The sequence below is a fragment of the Cupressus sempervirens genome, chromosome 6 (genome assembly GCF_028749045.1).
Source record: "Cupressus sempervirens isolate cs-2001-9-10 chromosome 6, ASM2874904v1, whole genome shotgun sequence".
Lineage (NCBI taxonomy): Eukaryota > Viridiplantae > Streptophyta > Pinopsida > Cupressales > Cupressaceae > Cupressus > Cupressus sempervirens.
The window spans coordinates 9,618,966-9,642,153 of record NC_143123.1 but is presented as its reverse complement, the minus strand read 5'-3'; the positions used below and the strand labels follow the sequence as shown (position 1 = coordinate 9,642,153).

General features: G+C 36.1%; 1 protein-coding gene across 2 annotated transcripts in view; it reads left to right on the top strand.

Annotated features, from left to right (window-relative positions):
- The first annotated feature begins 358 nt into the window (after window positions 1-358).
- Window positions 359-23,188, top strand: part of LOC149550751 (alpha/beta-Hydrolases superfamily protein) — a 54,933-nt gene continuing 32,103 nt past the window's right edge. The window contains exons 1-3 of one of the 2 annotated variants that reach the window (XM_089786305.1): window positions 359-837; window positions 917-993; window positions 1,163-1,243. In XM_089786305.1, the coding sequence (XP_089642431.1) occupies window positions 756-837; window positions 917-993; window positions 1,163-1,243 (240 nt within the window). In that variant the 5' untranslated portion in view covers window positions 359-755. The remainder of the gene's footprint in view (window positions 838-916; window positions 994-1,162; window positions 1,244-23,188) is intronic. The other variant, XM_089786307.1, reaches the window with a different exon arrangement.

Here is a 23,188-nt window from a genome sequence, read left to right as displayed (position 1 = left end):
TGCCCTCGAAGTTGTTGATCGATCAAGCTTCTGAATTGTGCAAGAATCGCTTTAGGCATCTTAGAGGCTCTCACCATCATTCTAAAATTCATGGCAGAATTTTTCGGAGAGAATTTGTGTGCACTTCTAGTGCCACTCGTCGGCTTTCCTGTTTTGTTAATTTTGGTTTAGCGGGAGCTCATCAACAGCATGCCGACATTGCTGAATATTTCTAGAACATTTCAAAATTGGTAGAGAATCAAAGAAGTTTCTGGAAACTATATAGATATTTTAATTTTTGAGATTTTTTAGAGTGAAAATACAATAATATTCCTAAGAAAATTAAGATCAATCAATTAGAAAAGAAGAATTAAAGATTAAAAATTATTTTAAAAATATATCTATTCTCTAACTTTAGAAATTGAGTACTTAAAGTCATAAAAATTAATTGAAATGAACAACTGTAAAAATTAATTGAAATGAACAACTAAAAACATTAGTACCCTGCCTGCCTATTTATAGGCAGGGACTAATAATAAATAGGCAGGGACTAATAAACACCGACAGATTACCGTACATTCACCAAACGTTGCCTTGGGAAAACAACTTCGGGTGCTTAAAATAAATCAAGTTACCAAAAGAGGTTTAAATCTTGTACGGGCGATGTGTCTTGTCTGATATGCAATCGCACGTTGCCTGTCCGGTATAATTTGAACTCTTTACGTGGGCAAACCTTTATGAAGATCTGAGATATTCATAGTTACCTGACTTCAAGCATGGAGCCTATTGCTAATGCTCAATACATTGACACGAGGACGGAGTTTCTAGATGTTCTGGCTGAAAGAAGAACAAAATTGGGTAATTACATCGTCCCCATTTCCGAACTTAATATTAACATGAAACTCTTTTTGATGTTGATTATGATCTCTTGCTCCAGTTGGATGTAGTGTGGAGCCAGCGCATCCCGTGACAAATCCTATGTACCAGTTAGATTCCATTCCCCAATTCTGTGAGGTGTTTTTCATTTCGCTTGATTTGTTTTATATAATCCAGTATGTAAGGGTCATGGAATTGAATACCCAGGTTTCTCTGATGTTTTCATTTGATTCGTTTGTCTTATTAGTTTAAGATTTATGGGCCATTGATTTAATATGGTTATCTTGTTATGGTTATGCATTTGTAGGCAATGGCTGCCTGCCCAAGGAAAGATATTCATAATCTGAAGGAGGCTATAGAAGAAGAGAATTTCTACTTGATTACTGAGGTGAGTTTTAATATTTGTCCTTTTTTTCCTTCTCAAGTTTCATGTTTTGGAACATTATGGGCTTCTTGCTTGTAGGTGATATGTCTTGCTTCAGTTTATTAAGTGCTTTAATTTTCCACTCAAATGATCTGATGGTATCAAGTCTGTGATGTTGATTTTCAGCCTTGAATAGTTTAGAATTGTTGTTTGAGGCTGATAAGATTCCTCTGTAAGGGGCAGCGTCTTTTGACAATTTTTATAATTTATCGTTAAGATGGTTTGATGACATCAAGGCAGTGGCATACATTTTTGGCCTTGATCTGTTCTCATATTCAGCAGGGCCCAAGCAATCTCTTATGTCATAGTGCTGCCAGAGCATGAGAAACTGAGTGCAAAGGCTTAGATCAATCTTAGGGTAGGCTAGAAAACTAAGGGTTGGGCTTGGGTTCCTAATAAGGTTATATGTACACTTCTGGGTGTCTCTGGCAATACATGGTTTGGCCTTTTAACAGGATTGTTTAGTGCACATAGATAAACGAGGAAACATGACATGAAAAATGGCTGGGGAGTTTTTATGTAAGAAATGGACTTATAGTGGCCATGAATGCATGTAAAATATGGAAATTCTTTGAGGTTCAAGCAACTCTTCAATGGCTTGATACAGCCCTGAAATGATCAAGGTATAAGATAAGATAAGATAAGATAATAATATTAATGTCCAACAAAAGACCACAAAAGGTCTATGGGACTGAGAGCTTACAACAAGATAGCTGACAGAAGCAGGAACACGAAACGGTGTCTGAGAAAAGCAAACAAGAACAAAGAAACAACAGGAAAAGAAGAGAACAATTAAAATAGATGTCCCCAAAGTCGGAAATATCCACTGTCAATGGGCAGTCATTGTGGAGGGAAATAGTTCTCATGGGGGTTGGGATTTGACCTGTAAACAAAAAATTCTGTTGCAGTGGTATTAGGCCTTTTAAATTTGTGTAGTGAAAATAAAAACATAATTGTTCGCATTTTGGCTGTATTATGTTTATTTGAACTAGCAACAATATCATACCATTGCATTTCTGGAAATATGCATTGCCTTATGTCTGATCCCTATTTCTAGCCGTCTGAATAGTTTCTCGAGGATGTTGAAGTGTGAGGGTGCCCTTAATTTGCAGTTTGAATTTTTATTCAAGATGCCTTGAACTTTTGGAATGGAACCATGATTCACAGTGTGCTTTTCTTTGTAATGTACTGATCACAGATCTGGCACAAAAACTTCCATATGGCCTCACCTGTACTCCTCACCCCGTATGACACTCCCACAACTCCGTACCTTAGTTGCCGATTCGTGAAATGAATCCGATTTGTGCACATGAATCGCATCTGTGGATTCAAGATTTTGTTTTTCCCAATTATGATTTGTGGAGGATTCATGTGTATATATAAATATAAATATAAATATACTAAAAAATAAGGGAAATATACATATTCTAAAACTAAATCATTTCATAGTATGAGTCTATGATTTTAGTATGGATCTACAAATCTTGTATACTTGATAATTGATTTATTTTCATGATTTTAAAGAAAATTAACACACTCACATTGAATTACTGAATTAGAAAATGAAATTATGATCCTTGAGGATCCTCGGGCTGTGGCTTGGATCCTTGAGGATTTGGGCAGGATCCTTGATTCTGCCTGTGGATCTGTCAGGGTCCTTGATCTGACAGATCCACAGGCAGAATCAAGGATCCAAGCACGAATCTGGATCCTCAAGGATCCAAGCATGAATCCGGATCCAGATAGGATACATACGATACACCCATACAGCCCAAGTCCTGGTCTTCCCTACTGTATCGGGTATCCCCACATGTACAACACAAGACTCTCTTGTACAACCCTCCTTCCATACAAGTTGCCCATGGGTATGGTCAAACACTCTCTTCTGTTGTATAGTGAACTCTTGTTGCTAAGAATGCAGTGTTCGGTAAGATCCTCTGTACGCCAAGACAAGGCACTATGTTCAGAACTTCTCCTCCATACTGTATGACATTCACCTGTATGGCTTCACCATACACGCCCAATGAGCAGATAGCTCCTGACTTGTCTCTCACTGATAATAGTTGAATTGAAATAGAACATGTGCCAACCAAATAATGAATCGGCACTGGATATTTGTATTTTCACTCAATATAGGTAGATCCTTGAATATGGAAAATTTGAGAACAACAAGCAGATTAGGATGAGGAGTTATGCCCACCGAAATTGCAAACATCCAACTATGGAGGATCTTGAACCTCCAAAATGGCAGACAAGAATATTCAGTTCCAACTGGAATTGCAAATACAGAAGCAATGATAACTCCATGATGATTTCCTACAATGCAAACCACGGCCTTACGAAGATAGCCAGGAAGTTCTTCTAAGGTTTCAGGCAGGCCGAATTAGCTATTTATCACTATTTATTTTATAATTAAATTAATTAATTAAAAGGGTCCGTGTTATTAAATTTGGAACCACTTAATCTATTAATTTAATTAAGTCATTTAAATATTTTGGGGACATTACATTCTTTTCAAAATTCGCACAAACAATGTGAGTGGAACAAAAAAGGCAGCATAACTTTTTCAAGGCTTTTGCTCCATGGGCTATGCCTTTGATTTGCTACAAACCTGTACTCACTGATTTAATTGGAGGAGAAAGTATAAATTACTAGTTGGACATAAGCGTCAATTTCTTTCCTTTCTCAGCAATTTAATGCCCAAATATAATATGAATTTGTAGTATCCTTTAAGACAAACTTTTACAGTATCAAAATGTACCTACTTGTTTGGATTGCTTGTCCACTTTTATAATTTTATAAGCTTTGTTTAATTGTTGTAAGACATGAGCATCTTTTTAGTTTTATCCAATGCCATTATATATTGGATAAGTTAGAAGTTGGAAGAAAGAGATTTTTTAAACTACAAACCTTACGCTGTAAGTTACACTCTGTACATTGATATTTCCAAGGGATTCTTCGATGGATATGCCAGTTGTACTGCGTTTTTGTATCTCAATGCTGTGTGTTTGTTGCAGCTTATCTGTATGTGTATACTACAGAAGACAAAAATGAAAGGATTAGTACACTTCCAGACCTCAAGCTATGCAATGTGATTTCAGTTGAACCCTTTTCCCATGTTCTGAGTTTTACAGTTGCTCTGTCATATTTGGGACATTTATAGTTTCCGGCAAATTGAGTGCGGAAGGCTATTCATCCTCAACTAGGGATTTGATTAGACTCTCTACATTCAGACTCTTATGTTGTTCCCTTGGGTTTGGCCATACTCTATAATATACTAATTACTACTGCCTCATGGTTAATATTATTATTTTTCCTCATCAACACACCTCAAATAATATCTTAATTTACCAATCAACTTCCATCCACCTTAGAAGTGCTAGCATCCTAACCTACTTGCCATAGTCATGGTATCAACATTGTGCGACAATCTTAGATACTCACACTAAATATGATAAGCTCCCACAAAAAACAAGGTCATCCTTACACCTAGATCTCTACCTTGAGAATATTAATAGTGCTCCTACACATGTTTTCATTCCTTATACGTAGATCTATAAACTTGCTTTTGGCATGAAGAATTCTCGAGGCATACTGGAGATAGGGGCAACATGATATCTGTTAGTCACAAAAAGATGTAAACTTTTTGATAATAATTGCATTCTTAACATTTTGATTTCATTTTCCTTATGGCACCACCTGATATTCCCATAATTGTGTAGTTAACTAGCTAGACAATATTAATGCTTTCCACTCAAGAGCCAATAGGATCTCAATTTCCAGCAAGCAGCGGTTCCATAATACAGTAATAAGTTTGAAATCAACTTAATATATTCATAGCAAATCAATCCAATATGTTCATACTTTAGTGCTCTATAGAAATATCACCAGCTCACAATACATCATTCAAAATCCAACATCACACTATTAGCAAGCAACCAGATACAAGAACAATATAGATGCAGTGTATTTAAACTCGAAGAACATTCCTCATAAATCAGTAACTAGTAATGGCATGAGAGTACAGGAATTTTAGGATGTAGATCTTAAGGGCATCAAGCCTCTAATTTAATCAATAATTCTCATTAAATCCATCACAAAATTTCCTGAACTCTGAGGCAGACAGATTCTCAAATCTCCTCTGCCTTTGTCTCACATTTGCTCAACAATTCATAATCACTAAAACCTGGACCTGTTCTAAACAGAAATACATTCAAAAGAACCTTACTTATCGTGAGATACATTAAATCTCAATTAAAATGAACAATGAACTCAAGCTTGCATGATCAGAGAATCACACGAATTGCATATAGGACAGTCTTGCATAACTGGAACATATTTTTCAATCCAAAACTATGCTCAGAGCTCTCAAAACTTTGTAACACGAGTCTCTTCCCTTGAAAATAGCAAATTCACAGAATAACATTCTCTTCCCTTATAAATATATTCAAGGAAGCCTTAACTATCATGAGATACATTAATCTTAATTAAAATGAACAATGAACTCAGACTTGCATGATCAGAGAATCAAATGAATTGCAAATAGGAAACTCACAGAGTAACAGAGTTGTGCATAACTGGAACTTTTTTATTAATCCAAAAATATGCACAGAGCTCTCAAAACTTTGTAATATTCACACTCTATGTTGGTCCCTTGGGTTTGGCTATACTCTATAATATACTAAGTACTGCCTCATGGTTAATATCAATATTTTCACTCAACAAGCAGCCTCAAATAATATCTTAATTTATCAATCAACTTCCATCCACCTTAGAAGTGCTAGCTTCATAATCTAAATATGATAAGCTCCCACAAAATCAAGGTTATCCTTAGACCTAGATCTATACCTTGAGAACATTAATTGTGGTCCTACACATGTTTCCATTCCTTAGACCTAGATCTGTAAACTTGCTTTCGGCATACTTGAGATAGGGGCAACATGATATCTGTTAGATTTTCACATGAAAATGTAAACTTTCTAATAATAATTGCATTCTTAACATTTTGATCCATTTTCCTTATCGCACAACTTGATATTCCCATAATTGTCAATCAGCTAGACAATATCTGTGCTTTCTACTCAAGAGCCAATAGGATCTCAATTGCTAGTAACCAGTGGTTCCGTATAATAGTAATAAGTTTGCAAATCAACCTAATATATTCATAGAAAAACAATCTAATATATTCATAGCAAATCAATCTAATATATTCATACTTTAGTGCTCAAGGGATATAGAAACATCATTGAACTCAATATCCTCCTCATCTGGAGCTGTCAAAGGATCGTCGACTACCCCAGCATCAGCTTCTGTTGCAGCCACATCCTCATCAACCTGAGCTAGATCCTCCGTCTCTAAGTCCCATTGTGCTGCTAGGATCTCTTTGTACCCACTTGTCTTGTGATCCACAATACACAAGATAGTGTGTACAACAACTAGCTTCTTTGCTCTCTTAGAGGTAGGTCTATTCCTCTTAAGAGAGCGGATGAAGTTGTATGTAGACTAGTTCCTCTCTGCAGCCGAGAAACTAGAAACCTAAAATAGCAAACAAATGGTGATTGCAAGAATTCGAAAATTAGAAAACATCTACTCTAAAATTAAAAAAATTAAAAAATTGAACAGGTTATAAAGACAAGGAACTACAAAACTGTGAAAGGAATTAGATGGTTAGTGTGGTAATCTTTACCCTTTGTGATCCATGACATTTCTACCACAATATGGGATGCTTCTGTGGCATAGTTCTAAGATCCATTTTTGCCAAATCTAAGTATCCTAGAACATAATAAGATATAACATAATGTCATGTCTCGTAAACATACCCAATACTAAAATTAATTAAATTGTTTTAATGTTGCTAATCTCTATATACTAATGAACATTGAATATTGAATTAACAATTACCTGTAAGAGAGGCAATTCCGTCCACTCTGAGCGAAATTTGGTAGCTGTCTCATCATCAAACATCTTCCTAATCTATTGGAAGACCCCAAACTTCACATCATCATCTTGAAGTGATATAATTCTACCAAGCCTAGGAACGTACCACTTAGGATTCAATGCATAGGCAGCCATGTGCAAAGGAGTGTTCAACTTCTTCCACCTGTGATGAATGATAGGCTGAACGTGCTCATTACAGAATGCTAGAGTGGGGTCCCTCTCACGCGCAACAACCCTTATCTGGCCAAGCATGGAATTAATTCTTTGGTAAACCTCTCCAAGGGTAGGTGATCCCCATCACCATATCTGATGACCTCAAAAATTGGAGAAATAATGAAGACTATGTATTATGCATTGGCCTAAAATTGCTCACTCTTCATTGTCTCCTTCACCCTCTTCCCCTGCTCCGATTTAGACTCAACCCACTGATTCTGCTGCTATGTTATAACCATGAGTTGCAATGACTCTTGCAACTCAAGCGTTCTCTCCAAGAGAATGTAATATGAAGCATATCTAGTCTCAACTGGTTTTAGGAACTCCTTCGCAAAGCCTGTGAAGAACGCAAATGAAGTATGGTGACTATAGATAAACATCTGCACCTCTCCACCATCATTAACCACTCGTCTAATCTAGTCGATTTTCCCCATATCTTTGAGGGTATTATTCTTGGCATGCACACAACATGGAGTCCACCAAATATGTCTATAGCAAAGTAACGTGAATCAGAATCGTATCGGAATCGGCACGGCCGAATCGAATTGTGAATCAGGGGTGAATCGCCGGTGAATCGGCAAATTTGAAAAAACCCTTTAAATGTAAAGATTTTAACAATTTAAGACTTATTTCATGCACCCTTTATTGAATATAACTTAAAAACACTATAACATCATCAAATAGAATTTAACATACATAAACATGAAACATAAAATCCATCACATACGTAACTATGTTATCATTATGTACTAAAATATAAATTGTATGCTAGCTGAAGTAAATAAAAATCAAATGATCATAATGATTCAAATCATAGAATCAGTAAGATGAAATCATGAAGATCTATAAGACATCAAATCATAGATGTATGTATAAATCTAAGATGAAGATCCATGAAAGTTTGAAACATATGTCTATCAGTGATTCAGTATCACTATCAATATCTATACAGTGTAAACAAAATATAAAAACAAGGCTCTAGCTCAAGCCTCATCATCCTCCTCCTCATCCTCTAGCTTTGCTGCAACCTCAACCTCAGCCTCTGAGTATCCAGTTTGCCTATGAGAAAGGCGTGTAAGGTAGGTCCTAGAGGACCGCCGAGCCATGTCCCCTGCATGGGCAATGGGCTCATGAATAACGTCGCTAGGGCCTGCGTCTGTGCGTGCGCGTGTGTGTCTACCAATGCCTGAATGTGCTTTAGCTGCCTCCTCTGCCCTGGCCACAGCCTCAGCCTCTACATCCACCTGGTCAACCCACGCGCGGTCTTCCTCAGTGAAGACTGGGTCCACGGTCTCTGTAATCCACTTTGATTTTGGATCAATCTCCTCCAGAATGATTGGAGAGGAGTCAACGCCCAAAATCTGTCTGATCCTAAGACGAAGGTTGTAATGAACAAAGACAAGATCATTCAACCTCTGCACTGTCAACCTGTTTCTCCTCTTCGAGTGGATGTGCTCGAACATGGACCAACTGCGCTCACATCCAGAAGTGCTACTCGGCTGACTCAGAATGCGGATGGCAATTTTTTGAAGGTTTGGGGTTGTGGCCCCAAACATTTGCCACCATCTATCTGAAATAAGGAAAAAATAAAAACAATTAGTCTCATTTACAGATTACAACTCTAAAATTAATGCATTATATAATCAACTTTAAGTTTAGAATCTAGATTCATGAACATTGAATATATTATTTAATTTTTACTTGGCTGTAGTGTTGTCTGAGCATTTATGGCCATCCTGCCAGAGAAAAGTGGCCCCTCCTTATTGTTGAACTGGTCTAGCTCAACAATCGCAATAGCGCTATTTTCATCGCTACTCAATCTCTGAATCACTGTGTATAAGCCAATGAGAACCTCCGCATCCGCCTTGAACTGAGGACGGAAATGAAATGCCGGATTCAGATAGTAAGCTGCTGCGTGGATGGGTCGATGGAGCTGATTCTGCCATCTCCTATCGATGATGTCCCAAATAGGGCCATACCTCTCCTGCACTCCTGCATATTGGGCTCTGATGGCCTCCTTGGCCCTATCCATGCCCTCATAAATGTAGCCCATAGAGGGCTTCTCCCCATCAGTAGTTCGTAGCAAAGCTACAAGGGGCTCGGTGACCTACATATAAAGTAAAACAAAAAATTTGAGTCAAAACTTAAATTGCAATAAATTTACCTTAAGGATTTCTCTAGCGGGTTTCCAAAAACCATCCTCATCAAATATGCAATCTGCCACATCTAATCCTACAGTGGTCGTAGCATAGGAAGAGCAAATCTACTCCTGCCCAACAAACATGCTCCTCAATCCATCCCTTGATGTCAACAAGGACTGCAAGGTGATGAAATTCGAGGCAAACCTCGTGATACCTGGGCGAGCGAACTCCTTGCCTTTTGTGTACTTCCTCATTGTGCTAAGGACAAATGCATGATTATAAATGAATTTGCATATTTTTTTGCCCTTTCCACACATGACTTGTAAAACTCAAGTTTGCCAATTTCCTCCAACATGAGGTCAATGCAGTGTGCCGCACAAGGGGACCAAAATATGGTGGGGTGCCTCTCCATCAAAAGTTTACCTACAACAATTTAAAGTCAATTAGAAACTCAAATTTCAAAATTCAAATAAATTTATTTTCAAAACTTGCAAAGTTAAAAGTTTACCTGCTGCAACATAATTTGCTGCATTATCCGTCACCACCTGGATCACATTTTGGTCCCCCACCTCTGCTATAACTTCCTCAATAGCCTCACATAAATATGTGGCATTTTTCACATGTGCGGAAGCATCAATGGATTTTATGAACATGGTATATCCTACAAGTAACAAAACAATGAATTATAATATTAAATGGATCATTAACGAATTAGCATTCAACAAATCAAAATTTACAATGTATGTAGGAAAGTAGAATGATCAATCACCTCCATAGGATATAAGAAAATTGAGGAGTGTTCTATTCCTCCTATCGGTCCAACCATCAGTCATGATGGTGCAACCCTTTGCAATCCATTCCTTTCGGTTCTCCTCGAGGTCAACCCTCATGTCCTCTACCATCTCATCCAGGAGGTATCTGCTCAACTCAGTCTCAGTTGGGGCTTTAAACTCCGGACCACAAATAGCAACCGCATCTATCATATTCTGCCAATAAGGAGCCCTGTCACAAATAAAAGTTTAGATGTCAAAGACTCAAATTATAAAACAAGTAGATATAATTAAAGTTTTACTTTTACTTTTAATTTTAGCTTTAAATAAAACAAAGAAAAAAGAATCAATTACCTGGCTGCAATAAATGGAATGTTGCAAAAGTACCAAAATTTGCATATCTCCTTTCTGGCAGCATCGTGAATCTCCTTGTTCAAACCCATGCCCTTAAGTGTGGGTTGGGAACCAGGAGTAGTGCGGGGCACAAAGTAACTATCCATTCTATTTTTCCGCACTCTAGGCTGCAATAGGTTGGTGTGGGACTCTGTCTCAGTATGTGACCGACTAACACTAGCACTAGCACGAGCAGAAGAACTAGGATAAAAGGAGGCCTAGAAGAACCCTCTCCAACACAACCTACGGATGCGGAAGCTGATGCAGATGCAGATGTGGATGCGGCTGCGGATGCGGGAACATGGGAGCCAATACCCCTTAACCCTTCAACTTGCATTTTCCTATTTGCTTTGTCTTTTTCAATTTTTTCTAATGCCATTAAGCAAGTGCGTTTTGCCTTAGGAGTTTGGTGAGTGTAAATTGTAACATCATGTCCAAGTATAGCAGCAATGTGGAATTTCAATCTATAAATACCCTCGGAAGTTATTTTTTCTTTACAAAACATGCATTTTGTTTGATATTTGGTTCTTCCAGGAAACTCTTCATTATATTTCCAACATTCGTCTTTTTTACCCATTGGAATTTGCGAAAAATGAGAGCAAAGGCTGCTGCAATAAATTTTTTAATGTAAAATATCAAAGTTTGAAGCTAATGAAAATTAGAAAACAACAAACCCTAGCTTGCAACTTAGTAAAAATAAAGAACATTCAAGATTTACACTAAAATTCTTGAAAACTATAGAAATTTAACAAAAAACGCATAATACACTAAAAATTTAACAAAAAATGCATGATACACTAACATGCAAGAAAAAAATAAGCACTTACCTCTTGCAAATGAGTTGAGGAGTGTTGATATTGGCTCCTTAATGCTCCCCAAGCAATTGATGGGCTCCCGAAATGGCCTGCTGATCTCTTTGGTGCTCCTCCTTCTTGTCGGTTGGAAACCTATGGCTTTTCTTTTCTCTTCTTCTCTCTCACTTTTCCTCTCTTCTACTCATGCTTCACAAATAGAAGGCCCTTTAGAGTTATAACAAAGAGAATAGGTCAAAAACAAAGTGAAAAAAACAAGTGATTTTAAAAAAAATTTCAACTTCCCTTTTTACATGCCGCGGGCGATTCATGGCCGATTTTTTAAGGCGATTTTGGTGATTTTTACATGAATCGCCTGAATCGGCGATCCATGGCCCAGAAATCGGCGATATCGATTCACGATACAAAAAAAATCGCAGAGGATGAATCTGGTCGCGGAATCGCCGATTCAGGCGATTCTCGTTACTCTGGTCTATAGGCTGCCTCAACAAGCCTCCTTGCAGCTTTGCAACATGTGCAACATCTATCACCACTTGGACCACATTTTATGGTCCAACCTCCTCAATGGCCTCCCTAAAGACATGAAATTGAGAATCAACGTCTTTATGACGGCTTGAACAATCAACTGCCTTAAGAATATATGGGCCCTCAACACATGTGACCATGATCTTTATGAGTGGGCGATCTCTAATGGTCGTGTATCCATCCATAATAATGCTGCAATCTGACTCCATCCAATATGCCTTCATCGTCTCCATCGAAATGCCAACCTTCATATCCTGCCTATCTGATGCAATGAGAATTCGAGGGTCCCCTATTGAAGGTAAACTGGATCCCTGCAAATAACCACACAACATAGACACAACAACAAAGCAACAACAATGCAAGATCTGATACCAAATCACAACACTTTATTCATAAAATAACTGATTATGTGCAATATGCCCGACTGTAAGGCCTTCCGGGTTAGGGCCAAAGACAACAACAATTACAAGATAGTTCTGCAAGATCCCACAAGATCCAACTCACAATCCTAATATTAGCTAGTCCATAGCCACCCTCGGGTAGAAACCTCCAAGGAAATCTTACTTGTGCTCGTAAGCTCACCAAGCAATCTCCTAGTTTCAAGCCACAACTACTAGCTCTTCAAAGTTTGCATCCTCTTCTCCAAGATGGATCATAATAATGACTAAAAGACTCCACAAGACCCCCTATTTATACCCAACTAAGCCACAAGTTTGCCTAGCTTATTACAAATTAAGTTAAATCCCTTACATTGAATATATGTTGAGCCACAAGTCGGCTACAACACGAATTAAATACCCAAAAGTCAGCTCACAAACAACTCGGCACCTATAGGAACCAAGACCAAGCCGAGTGTCAGAGAAATCAAGCCGAGCATCAACAAACTCCCAAGCACTGTCGAGCTCCCAACGCATGCCGAGTTCACTGAGAGTGCCAAAGAACCAACACATGCTGAGAACACAGAGAGTGCCGAGCAACCAACACAAGCTGAGCACCACAGTAGGTGTCGAGCTCCAACAATAACCGAGCACCTTAGCCACAACTAGACCCTTCAGCGACTGAGCACCACTGTTTGGTGACCAAGTCCACAACACTTAGCCAAAATACCTCCAATCATGCAGGATTACAAGCAAGCCTAAGATGCTCCTACATCACTATCTAAGAATTGGTTCTCAACTTGTTCTCACTAGGTGGCACAAATGATGGCCCTGATGGAGCTCTATTTTTTCACAAAAATAAGCCTCCATTTGTGAATAATGTTGAAGATTGGTGATATCAAAGGAATTTATAAGCATAAACAAGATTGCTAAGGTAACCATTACTAATAATGAAGTGGAAATTACCTTCAATTTGTCAAACTTGTTGAAATACTATGAATATAAATTGAAATAATACTATTGGCAAAGGTGAATAAAGCATCTGTAGGTTGCATAATGTATACATATAAATAGTGATACATGGATACACTCAGCCAATCTGTAAAATATTCTACAGCATGTAGAGGTCAGCATATTGGAGATATGATTTACTTAGTCAATGAAATATATGCTCTCTTCAAGGAAATATCTTGTCCTAAGGATTTTTGACCAATTTCTAATCAAATGCTTGTTGAGATTGACAAAACATTTAGCACTTTAATTACAAATCACATTTCTGGCAAACATATGGGGTCATGTATACAAAAGAAGAAGTCGTGAAGTTTAGAAGTTTGAACGTGTGATATCAAACCTATAGATAGAACTTGCATGATATCAAATTTTTGGAATGTGAGCTATAATGGAGATGGATTTTGAAGACTGAATTCTATTGGGGTGTATGAATGATGTGGTTTGTTTTATTCAAAGGAATATGATGAAAGGCCAAGTAAAACACAATCAATCAAATGGCAATCTTTAGTGCCAATGAAGAAATTGTTAAATATGAAGCAAAATATAATTGGGGACACGACAACTTTATTTATCATATCTCCTAGAATGGTGATGATATTATCATCAGGCAATAATCTGCATATATAATCACAATACGATTATCATACATATCCGAGTGAGGAAATAAGTGTGGTCAGTGTAGTGTAAAGCAACTACATACAAAGTAAACATGGATGTGGATATGAAAGTAAGCAGGAGCTTCGGTTGTTGAAGAGTGGTCTTCCAAGAGATTTTAGTGTTTTTGTGTGATTCTGTCTATGCTCTTCATTCTACGAGCATTGAGCCTTTAGTCCAGAGCCGTATGAAAAAGAGGAAAATACTTGTGACTCCTTGATAAGTTTATATCTGATGTTGCTTTGTATTTGTTGCAGATAAGGAAGAGGTGAATTGAGCAAGTACGAATGGATTGTTGTCTTCAGGCACCCGAGTGGAGGATGGAGAATTTGAACATACCATTACAAAGTCAGAAGACTATTTGCGAACCTAGGCACAAGAGAAAGGGTGATTTGTTAACAACACCTACGGTGAAATGAATGAAATCTCTACAATGCAATGACTATGCCACACATGTTGAAGTTGTGCCGTCCATGTATTTCCCGCACTCATGAGTTAAGAAATGTACACTTGGAAGGATATTACCACCTGAGGAGGCTATAAGAGTATGTGCAATGGAAACTATAGGCACCGCCGGTTGTATTTTGGAAAAATTAAATTATATTAAGTATTTTACATAGGTTAGTTATTTTTTAAAAAGAGGTGCGATGGTTGAGGACATACATCTCCATCCTTTATAAATATGAGATGAGAAATCAAAAGAAAGACATTCATATAATTTCAAAAACTTAGATATTCATATTATTATGCACTTTGATATATTTTATTCTTTCATTGGCAAATGAATGAAGTTTTGAACTAAGGCCGTGGATTGTAGATTATTGAATAGATTCATATGCAATTCTAGAGTCAAACTGTATTGGATGGATCATTTGTAAGGAGTGTCTCCAGTGCAATTTTATTTCCGGCATATAATCAGTATGAAATATTTATTTTATTTTATTTGCATGAAGCTTTAGAGTTAAAGTATTATCTAGTTTTGTCCTTTATAATTATTATTTTAATTTTAAAAATAATTTATATGATAGATATTGGACAGGATCAATTATAGCTGTTTAAAATTGAACATCATAAATATTGAGAAATATTTAATTGTTTCCGAATCTATGTCTAGTTTGTCTCCTTACCACAAGAGTTAAAGTACATTCTAGACTATTTTAAATTGCGTCCATATATTTGATTTGTCGCATCTTGATTATTAAATTGTTTATAATTGATGTGTGTAGAATTTTATAAAGTTGTACGTTCTAAACTTATAATATTAACTTTATTGCCCTTCGGCACTGGTCTTTATATTTTTCATAGTTTGCAATCCATACACTGGCAATGATTTCATATCTTTCCTTTGAAGAATTAATATATTCATTTGTTGCAATCATCCATACTTATTTTTATTTTGAAAACATTCATATATTGATTTATTATTCTTAATTCACAATCGATAAGCTTGAAGTTTTCTATAATCCTTGCCGTTTGAGAAACTTTCAATACATTCGCATTCTAATCAATCTGCTATAAGTGTCTTGGACCTAAGTGTTTTGTTTAGGATTAGGTACACCCACCTTGGCCTTGCAGAGCCAAAACCGAAGGGGATTTGGATGGCATCAATCAATCCCGTCAAGTTGGTCATAACTAGTTGGATATCCTAGCATCGAGTTGGCAAGACTCGTAGGATTCCAATCTGCAGTTTTGGGAACCAACAGGCCCTTTGTCCTTTTCCACCATTGACATCATCTTTTTATAGTAGAGAGATCGAGTAACATGTAATGGGATGCTATTGGCAAATAAGAACTCACTAATGACTTCTTCTAGCTGCTCCTTTATGCGCACATTAAACAAATCAACAATGGAGTTATTTGTGCTAGAACTTCCTTCCTTCCTTTCCGCTTGCTGCTGCCCCCTTCTGAACTATGAATGGAAGCTGATTCTGAATATCTTGCCGCCCCTGTAATTGTCAAATAGTCTGAACCTTTTGCGTACCAACCAAAGATTTAGGCACTGGAACTGCACTATCATCAGGAATACCCCACAAATTGTTATATCAATTCTACACTTACATTTCAGCATTTGCAAGAAACTTGCAAGGACTAACACAATATCCAATCCAAAAGAAGTGTGAATTAGCTCTAGTAATGCTGCCATACCATTCTACACCACAAAAATTGCATTTCCATTTATGTGTACCTTCACTTGTAGCTGTAGGAAGTGACACTTTAATAGAAAATTGTTGTAGAGGGGATTTTGAGTCAAAAGGACCACTAGCAAATGATGCCAAAGTATCATAGGGGCAATCAGTAGAAGGTGCTCTTGTTGCAACATAAGGAGGTTTGGATTGTGCCTCAGGATCAGCCTCATGCTCAGGATCATACTCAAATAAGTTGGCATTTTGACTTTCCTTATGCACATCCATGTCTTCTGCACTTTGACTGTAGGCCATTTATACATTGCATTTCACAAAATCATAGATTTCAGTCTAATTAGTAAATTAAAAAAAGAAAAAACTAACTACTTTCAGCCTTGTTTAGAAGTTGAAATAAATTTCAGCATTAGTCAAAAAGCATAATCATAATGATCATCAACTTAATAATCATAATGCATTCAATTTTTTTTTGTTTTGATCAGTCAAAGGCATAGTGCCCTATATATTATATTATATTTAAAAATATTTGCAAAAGTTTTCTTTTCCTGTTCAAAGTGCGGGCACTGGGGAAAAAGAACGGGGAAGAAAACCCCAGTGTAGCATGGGACATTAATGTCCTGTAAATGAGATATTACAATTGGCTTTGATATTTGTCAAAGGTCTTTGGGAGGGCATACCCTCACTTACTTCGTTTCTTCCCTTTCGTTAAGAAGATTCCGGAAGGCATACCTTCCTTTATAAATTTCTACTTGTACATTACAGTGCTTCAAATTTGAGTTTATGAATCATGTCTACTTATTTCTGCATTAACCTTTATTGTTGTTACTTCAATGCTTCCTGTTTATCTGAACCTGTCCTTGTGTTCCATTCCTTGTTAGTGTGTTTGATTTATTCTGTCCATGTTATTTGATGGCTTAGATGACTTGTAATGAATGGATTGTGATTCCTCCTTTGCCTGTTTTGAGGGCTCTGCAAAACGACTTATCTTGATCAAGATCATTTTTAGGAAACATTTATATCATTTGCAATCAAAGAATCTTTAATATATGCACTCATTAATCTTTAGTTAAAAAGTGATAAACAGTCTAGGATCTTTGAAGCCTATCCTAATATGTTAATAAGTAGTAATTTGTAGTTCAGAATATTCAGCTTAGTACTTTTTATTTGATGTTCTTTATAATCTTTTTAAATCAACTAATTGCTTTGGCTTTTTTAGCATACATTTATTATCTCCTCAATCCTTTTAGTTATGTATTTGAACATGTGATTGAGATTAGCTTTTATCCTTCATAACCCTTTTTATACATTACTTCATATTCTGGTATTAATCTACATATAGGACTCTGTTCTTTAAGATTTGCTGTAGCTTATTAAAATGAACGTTGTAGTCTAAATTGCTTTGGCACAGGAAGAGCTTTTCAGAGTATGGTTGTAGTTCTCATTTATTTATTTAATGATTTCTGTTTCAAAGTTATCCAGCAATACTATTAAATTTAAATTCTTTATAGTGTTGGGGAGCTGTTAAGTGCAGGTGACCACGTTCCTAATTTAATTTCAGACTGATTTTCCAATCCTTATATGTTAAGTGATCATATTAGGATTGGTGTTTGTTTCTGTCGTAGTCATTTGTCCTACATTACTTCATTTCATATGGTATAGTTATAGAAAATCTGAGTGATGCATTTTGATTCTGTTTTCTAGTAATTAATTTCTTGAATAGAGTTCATCCATAGATGCTCTGTAGTATATATAGATGACATAGAGATTATTGTCAATTATCATACTATTAACTTTAAATGAGATTGCTTCCTTTTGATTAGTGCTGACTGTTTTTCCAATTGTTTAATACTCGGTTAGGATCTATTAGTTTCCCTTTTGGAAAGATATCCTTGTGATTATATTACAGCCACTGGAAGATGTGGTTATGTTTAACTTATTTAGGGGAGATGCTGTAAATTTGATCACATCTGCGAGTCCACACATAAAACAATGTCAATTAACCTCGAGGCTTGTCATAATTGAAATTTAGTTATATTGCTGATAAACTAAAAGCCTTTCATATATAGATCGAGATCAGTCTTAAACCATGAAATGCCTAGTTCAGATTGGTCTTGCTATCTATGGAATCTGATCAACCTTTTCACACCCGAGTTTATAAATTCCATTTATATTGTCATAGAAATTTACATTATAAACTGCAGTATTTTGAGTGACGGTATTCAAATTTCAAACGATTTACTGAGACATGAACAGTAATCCATCTACTGGAGGTTGACTAAACCAGTAGCTCTGTTTATGAGTCTGATCTATCTATAATATAAACAGGACAAAATATTGATCCGACAACTTCACTGATAACATAATGCATTCAAAATTGAAATTTAGTTATATTGCTGATAAACTAAAAGCCTTTCATATATAGATCGAGATCAGTCTTAAACCATGAAATGCCTAGTTCAGATTGGTCTTGCTATCTATGGAATCTGATCAACCTTTTCACACCCGAGTTTATAAATTCCATTTATATTGTCATAGAAATTTACATTATAAACTGCAGTATTTTGAGTGACGGTATTCAAATTTCAAACGATTTACTGAGACATGAACAGTAATCCATCTACTGGAGGTTGACTAAACCAGTAGCTCTGTTTATGAGTCTGATCTATCTATAATATAAACAGGACAAAATATTGATCCGACAACTTCACTGATAACATAATGCATTCAAAATTGAAATTTCAACAAAAAAAAAAAATAACAATGCATTCTAATGACAAATTTGAACATGACATTTTTGAAAAAAATTGCAACAAACTAGAATGAAAATCTGAAAATAAATCAAAATGCAAAACACAGGAAATACTAAAAATAAATAAAAACCTACCTTGCTGAAATCACTTGCAAGATTGAATATTCTTGCTCCACTTCCTCCAAGAGATCTTGTAATCACTCTCCAAGCTCTTCAACCACTTGATTTCACTTTGCTTTCAGCTGTTGCAATAATAAAAATGTCAAATGTGAATGCCAAATGAAGTATACATGCCATTTGAAGACTTAGAGGGCCCTATATGTTACCCACATAGTTTAGGGCTCAATTAAAAATTAAAAAATAATAAAAAAAAATTCTTATTTTATTTTTCTTTTTCAACCCCTACTGTCGGCCGCACCTTGTTGCGTCCTGGGGTGCAATCAAGGGATGCCTGGGCAGTACCGTCCTAGGGACATCCTAGCACCCAGTTTGGGGGGGGGTGGGGTGTTGTTTGGGACCGAGTGCACATCTCCATGTTACACTACAAATAAGCCAAATTTTGCCCTAACTTTTTTGTGAATTTCATCATCTTTAAAGAGTCTTTGAAAAGCTTTATAGCACCCATTAGCAACTTCTTCATCCACATATGGTGCTACTTTATTTGGCATAGGAAGCATTTCCTCGCTATAGTACCTCAAAGATAGAGCATATGCAAGGTGGTACAATGTGGTGGTCATATTTTCCCAACAGTGATGAATGATGCTTTCCATCCTATTGCATGAGGGTTCACATTCTGTGGGGTCGTTCCCATGTTTTTGTGTGGAAAGTTTTACCTTCTCTACTATTGTGTCCATGCCATCATAGACATCCCCCCAAACAAGGTTTATCTGTATTAGCAAAGTGGAGCATACTTATGATAGGCTTGGTGAAATCCAATACAAATTTCACATGAGCCCATCAAACATTATCGAAGACCGATGCCTTAACCTTTTGAGCCCTTTCTAAATGTGAAGCCTTTCATAGACCCCATTAGTTAGAAATAACCCTTTGGCCCAATGCCTCTTGCACCTTGATAAGTTGTCTCATGACAATAGTATGAGATGTAAATCGGGTCTTAGCAACCTAAGCAAGTTAATGACAATATGTCAATAAATATTAAACAAAGTTAAATACAATATCGATTATGACATTCGATAGTTCGTCACAAAAATATATATCTCCTTCCTCTATTGGTATATTTGTTTACGCAATCTATTTGAGTGCCAATTTTTTGCATGACCAAGTTGAGAGTGTATGGTGCATGATGTCAAACAAATATGGCCATATTGACCCTCAACCAAAAATTTGTACCCCTTTTGTTGTTGTAACTTCTCTTGACATTGCCGATGGTGTGCCTGCGCAAATGTCACATGAAAGTTCCATAGTGTATGAACATCGTCATATGAAGGGTCCATAGTAAATTTGGGTTTGTAAAAACACATATTCGAGCAAGGTATGTATAGGGAAAGGACATGGAATGGGTAGGGATAGTGAATGAGCGAATGGGTAAAGCTCAGAATGACGAAAAAATGACTAGAATAGCCACGTGGACAATGAGCTTTTAAATGTGCTATAGTGTAATGAAATGGAAACATAGCATACTTTAATAGGTGTAAGTCATACTATGTATCCAACAAGCATGTGGGAAATTCTTCTTCATCCATAGGACAGCCATATGAAGGTTCATGAAATGTGTACTGGTAGGACTTGCACTTGCATTCTCATGTGGGGAAAAGAGGGACTTGCTTCCATATTACGAGAGTTTATCCTTGATTGCACATGCATGTAAACGGGACCTTGCATATGCAACTTGAAGAAGAAGACGAAAGAAAAAGAAGTGACAACATATACACAAAAACATGCAAATCTGAAAATGGAAATGATGAGATTTTCATACACAATACAACAACAGCCTTATGAAATATAACAAGGAATCATACCCTTTTATCAAGAGGTAAGAGAAGAAGTTGTTTTAAACACTCGTGAAAAATCTAAAAATGCAATCAAAGTAATTTTTTGATTTAGAAAGACTGCAAGATGAAGTGTTAAATAGACTTCGAATCTTGACTCAATCCTTGCAAGAGATGAGTCAAAATTCGTAGCTTGCCAAGTGTAGGAAGTCAGAGCAAAAAATTACATCATTTTAACAACCGTTTTGACCATGCAATGTGCAACATGCAAAGAATTTGGAAAATGACATCCAACTAATATCAAGTGATTTAGAAGACATGAATACAAGCCAGGAAGGATAGGAAATGCTTTCAAACTTACCTTGATCCAATCACTTGTTTTAATGTTGCAAATTGCTCAAAACTAGGCCGTTTTTGAGCAAAAATGTGCCCTAGATGGGTTGAGAAATGAAGATAACACTCAACAAACTCCATTTTTGAGTAGCCCAATGTGTTCTTTGGGTGATTTTTGGCAAAAAAATCCCCTTAGATCATAAAAAATGATTAAAAAATGCTCAAAATATGAGCATTTGAAAGCTGGAAAACCCTTTCTTGGAGAAAAAGGCTGAAAAAGTGAAGTTTTGAGTGTCAAGAATGTGTTTTTGGGCTAAAAATTGCCACTTTTGTGTGTTTAATCAAAAAGTCTCATGTTATGAAGTAAAAACACTCTTTTCTTGGTTGCATTTGCATTTGAAAAATGTGTCTAAAACCCCTCCAAATGCAAGCTGCAAGTTGAAAACATGATTTCGTTGTGTGAATGCATATATTATAATGCATGCAATGTGCTTCAAAATCGCCATTTTGTGTTTTTTTATTAAGGACTTAGTGCAAAATGCACTTTTGGAGACCATTTACCTGTTTTTGAAAGACATGCAATTGGGCGAAAAGTTGCCACTTTGCCATGGTGGGGTTTTGAAACATAAAAACACATTTTAAAATGCATGTAGTTGGGCCAGAAAATGCCACTTTGGCTTAGGCTAAGTGAAATGGGTTTTTAAATATTACATACACATGCAATTGGGTTCAAAATCGCCACCTAGTGGATTTACATATCATTAAAACATGTATTTTAACTTAAAAAGTCCATTATGTATCAATTTTAAAAGATGTATATGTAATGGGTTAGAAAAATCCCATTTAAATGCATATATATATATATATATATATATATATATATATATATATATATAAAGTAAACTTATACATGCAACAACATATGCAAATGAGTAAACATTTTTCCACTTACATTAATTAAATAAGTTTAAAATATCTAATTACATATTAAAAACCTACTTAACACATTAAATGTGTTATTGCATATTAAAAAGTCCATTTAAATTATTGATTGGACTTCTAATTTATTCGGAGTGGTTTTTTATGAAGTATTTTGCATGTGGATATATGCAATATGAAATAAAAACCCCACTCTATACACTTAAGTTGTCTCACGTAATTATATTTAATATTCAATTATAGTTTTTAACAAAGTAACATGAAAAATAGTCTTGGAAAAGACTATTTTCGAAACATAAAAAAAATTATGGTCAAATAATCAGCTCAGAATGAGCTGAAATTTTAAAATGGACCATAGAATCCACTTTAAATATCGAATATAATCTTATGTCGTGCAATTGGCAATAAAAGCCAATTTTATAAGGTGTTAAATAAAAATATGCAGTTCCTGAAAAACTCTACTTTTTCCATTATAACTTGAGCTAGACAACTTTGATTTGGATCCAAGTTAGTTTGAATTGAGCGGAATTCCAAGGGCTACTCAGCTAAGGCAAAAGCAAAACCAAAAACTATATACAACACAAAGAAAAACAAAGAAAAGACGAGAAAGTTAACTGCAAATTGTGTTTGTAGTTAGAGAAAGGGAACTCTAACCAACAAACAATTGGGGATAATCTTGATGGGAAACTTTCAAAAGAACACATAAGTAAGACTGCACGAAGAACAATTTGGGGATAATGAATTGTTTTCATGATGTCTCATCAATGCGTTAAGATGAAGAGGATGCATCTACGAATCCATGAGAAAATTCCGCAGGGTTGCTTCAATTTTGTGATTTCATTGAGGACAACAATCTGTAATCACCTCGACCACATTCTTACTATCCACTATCCCTATGGGCTCAATGAGAATTATGGAGTGAACTGTGCATCTTTTTCTTCCCCATTAAATCAACTACCTTCAAAA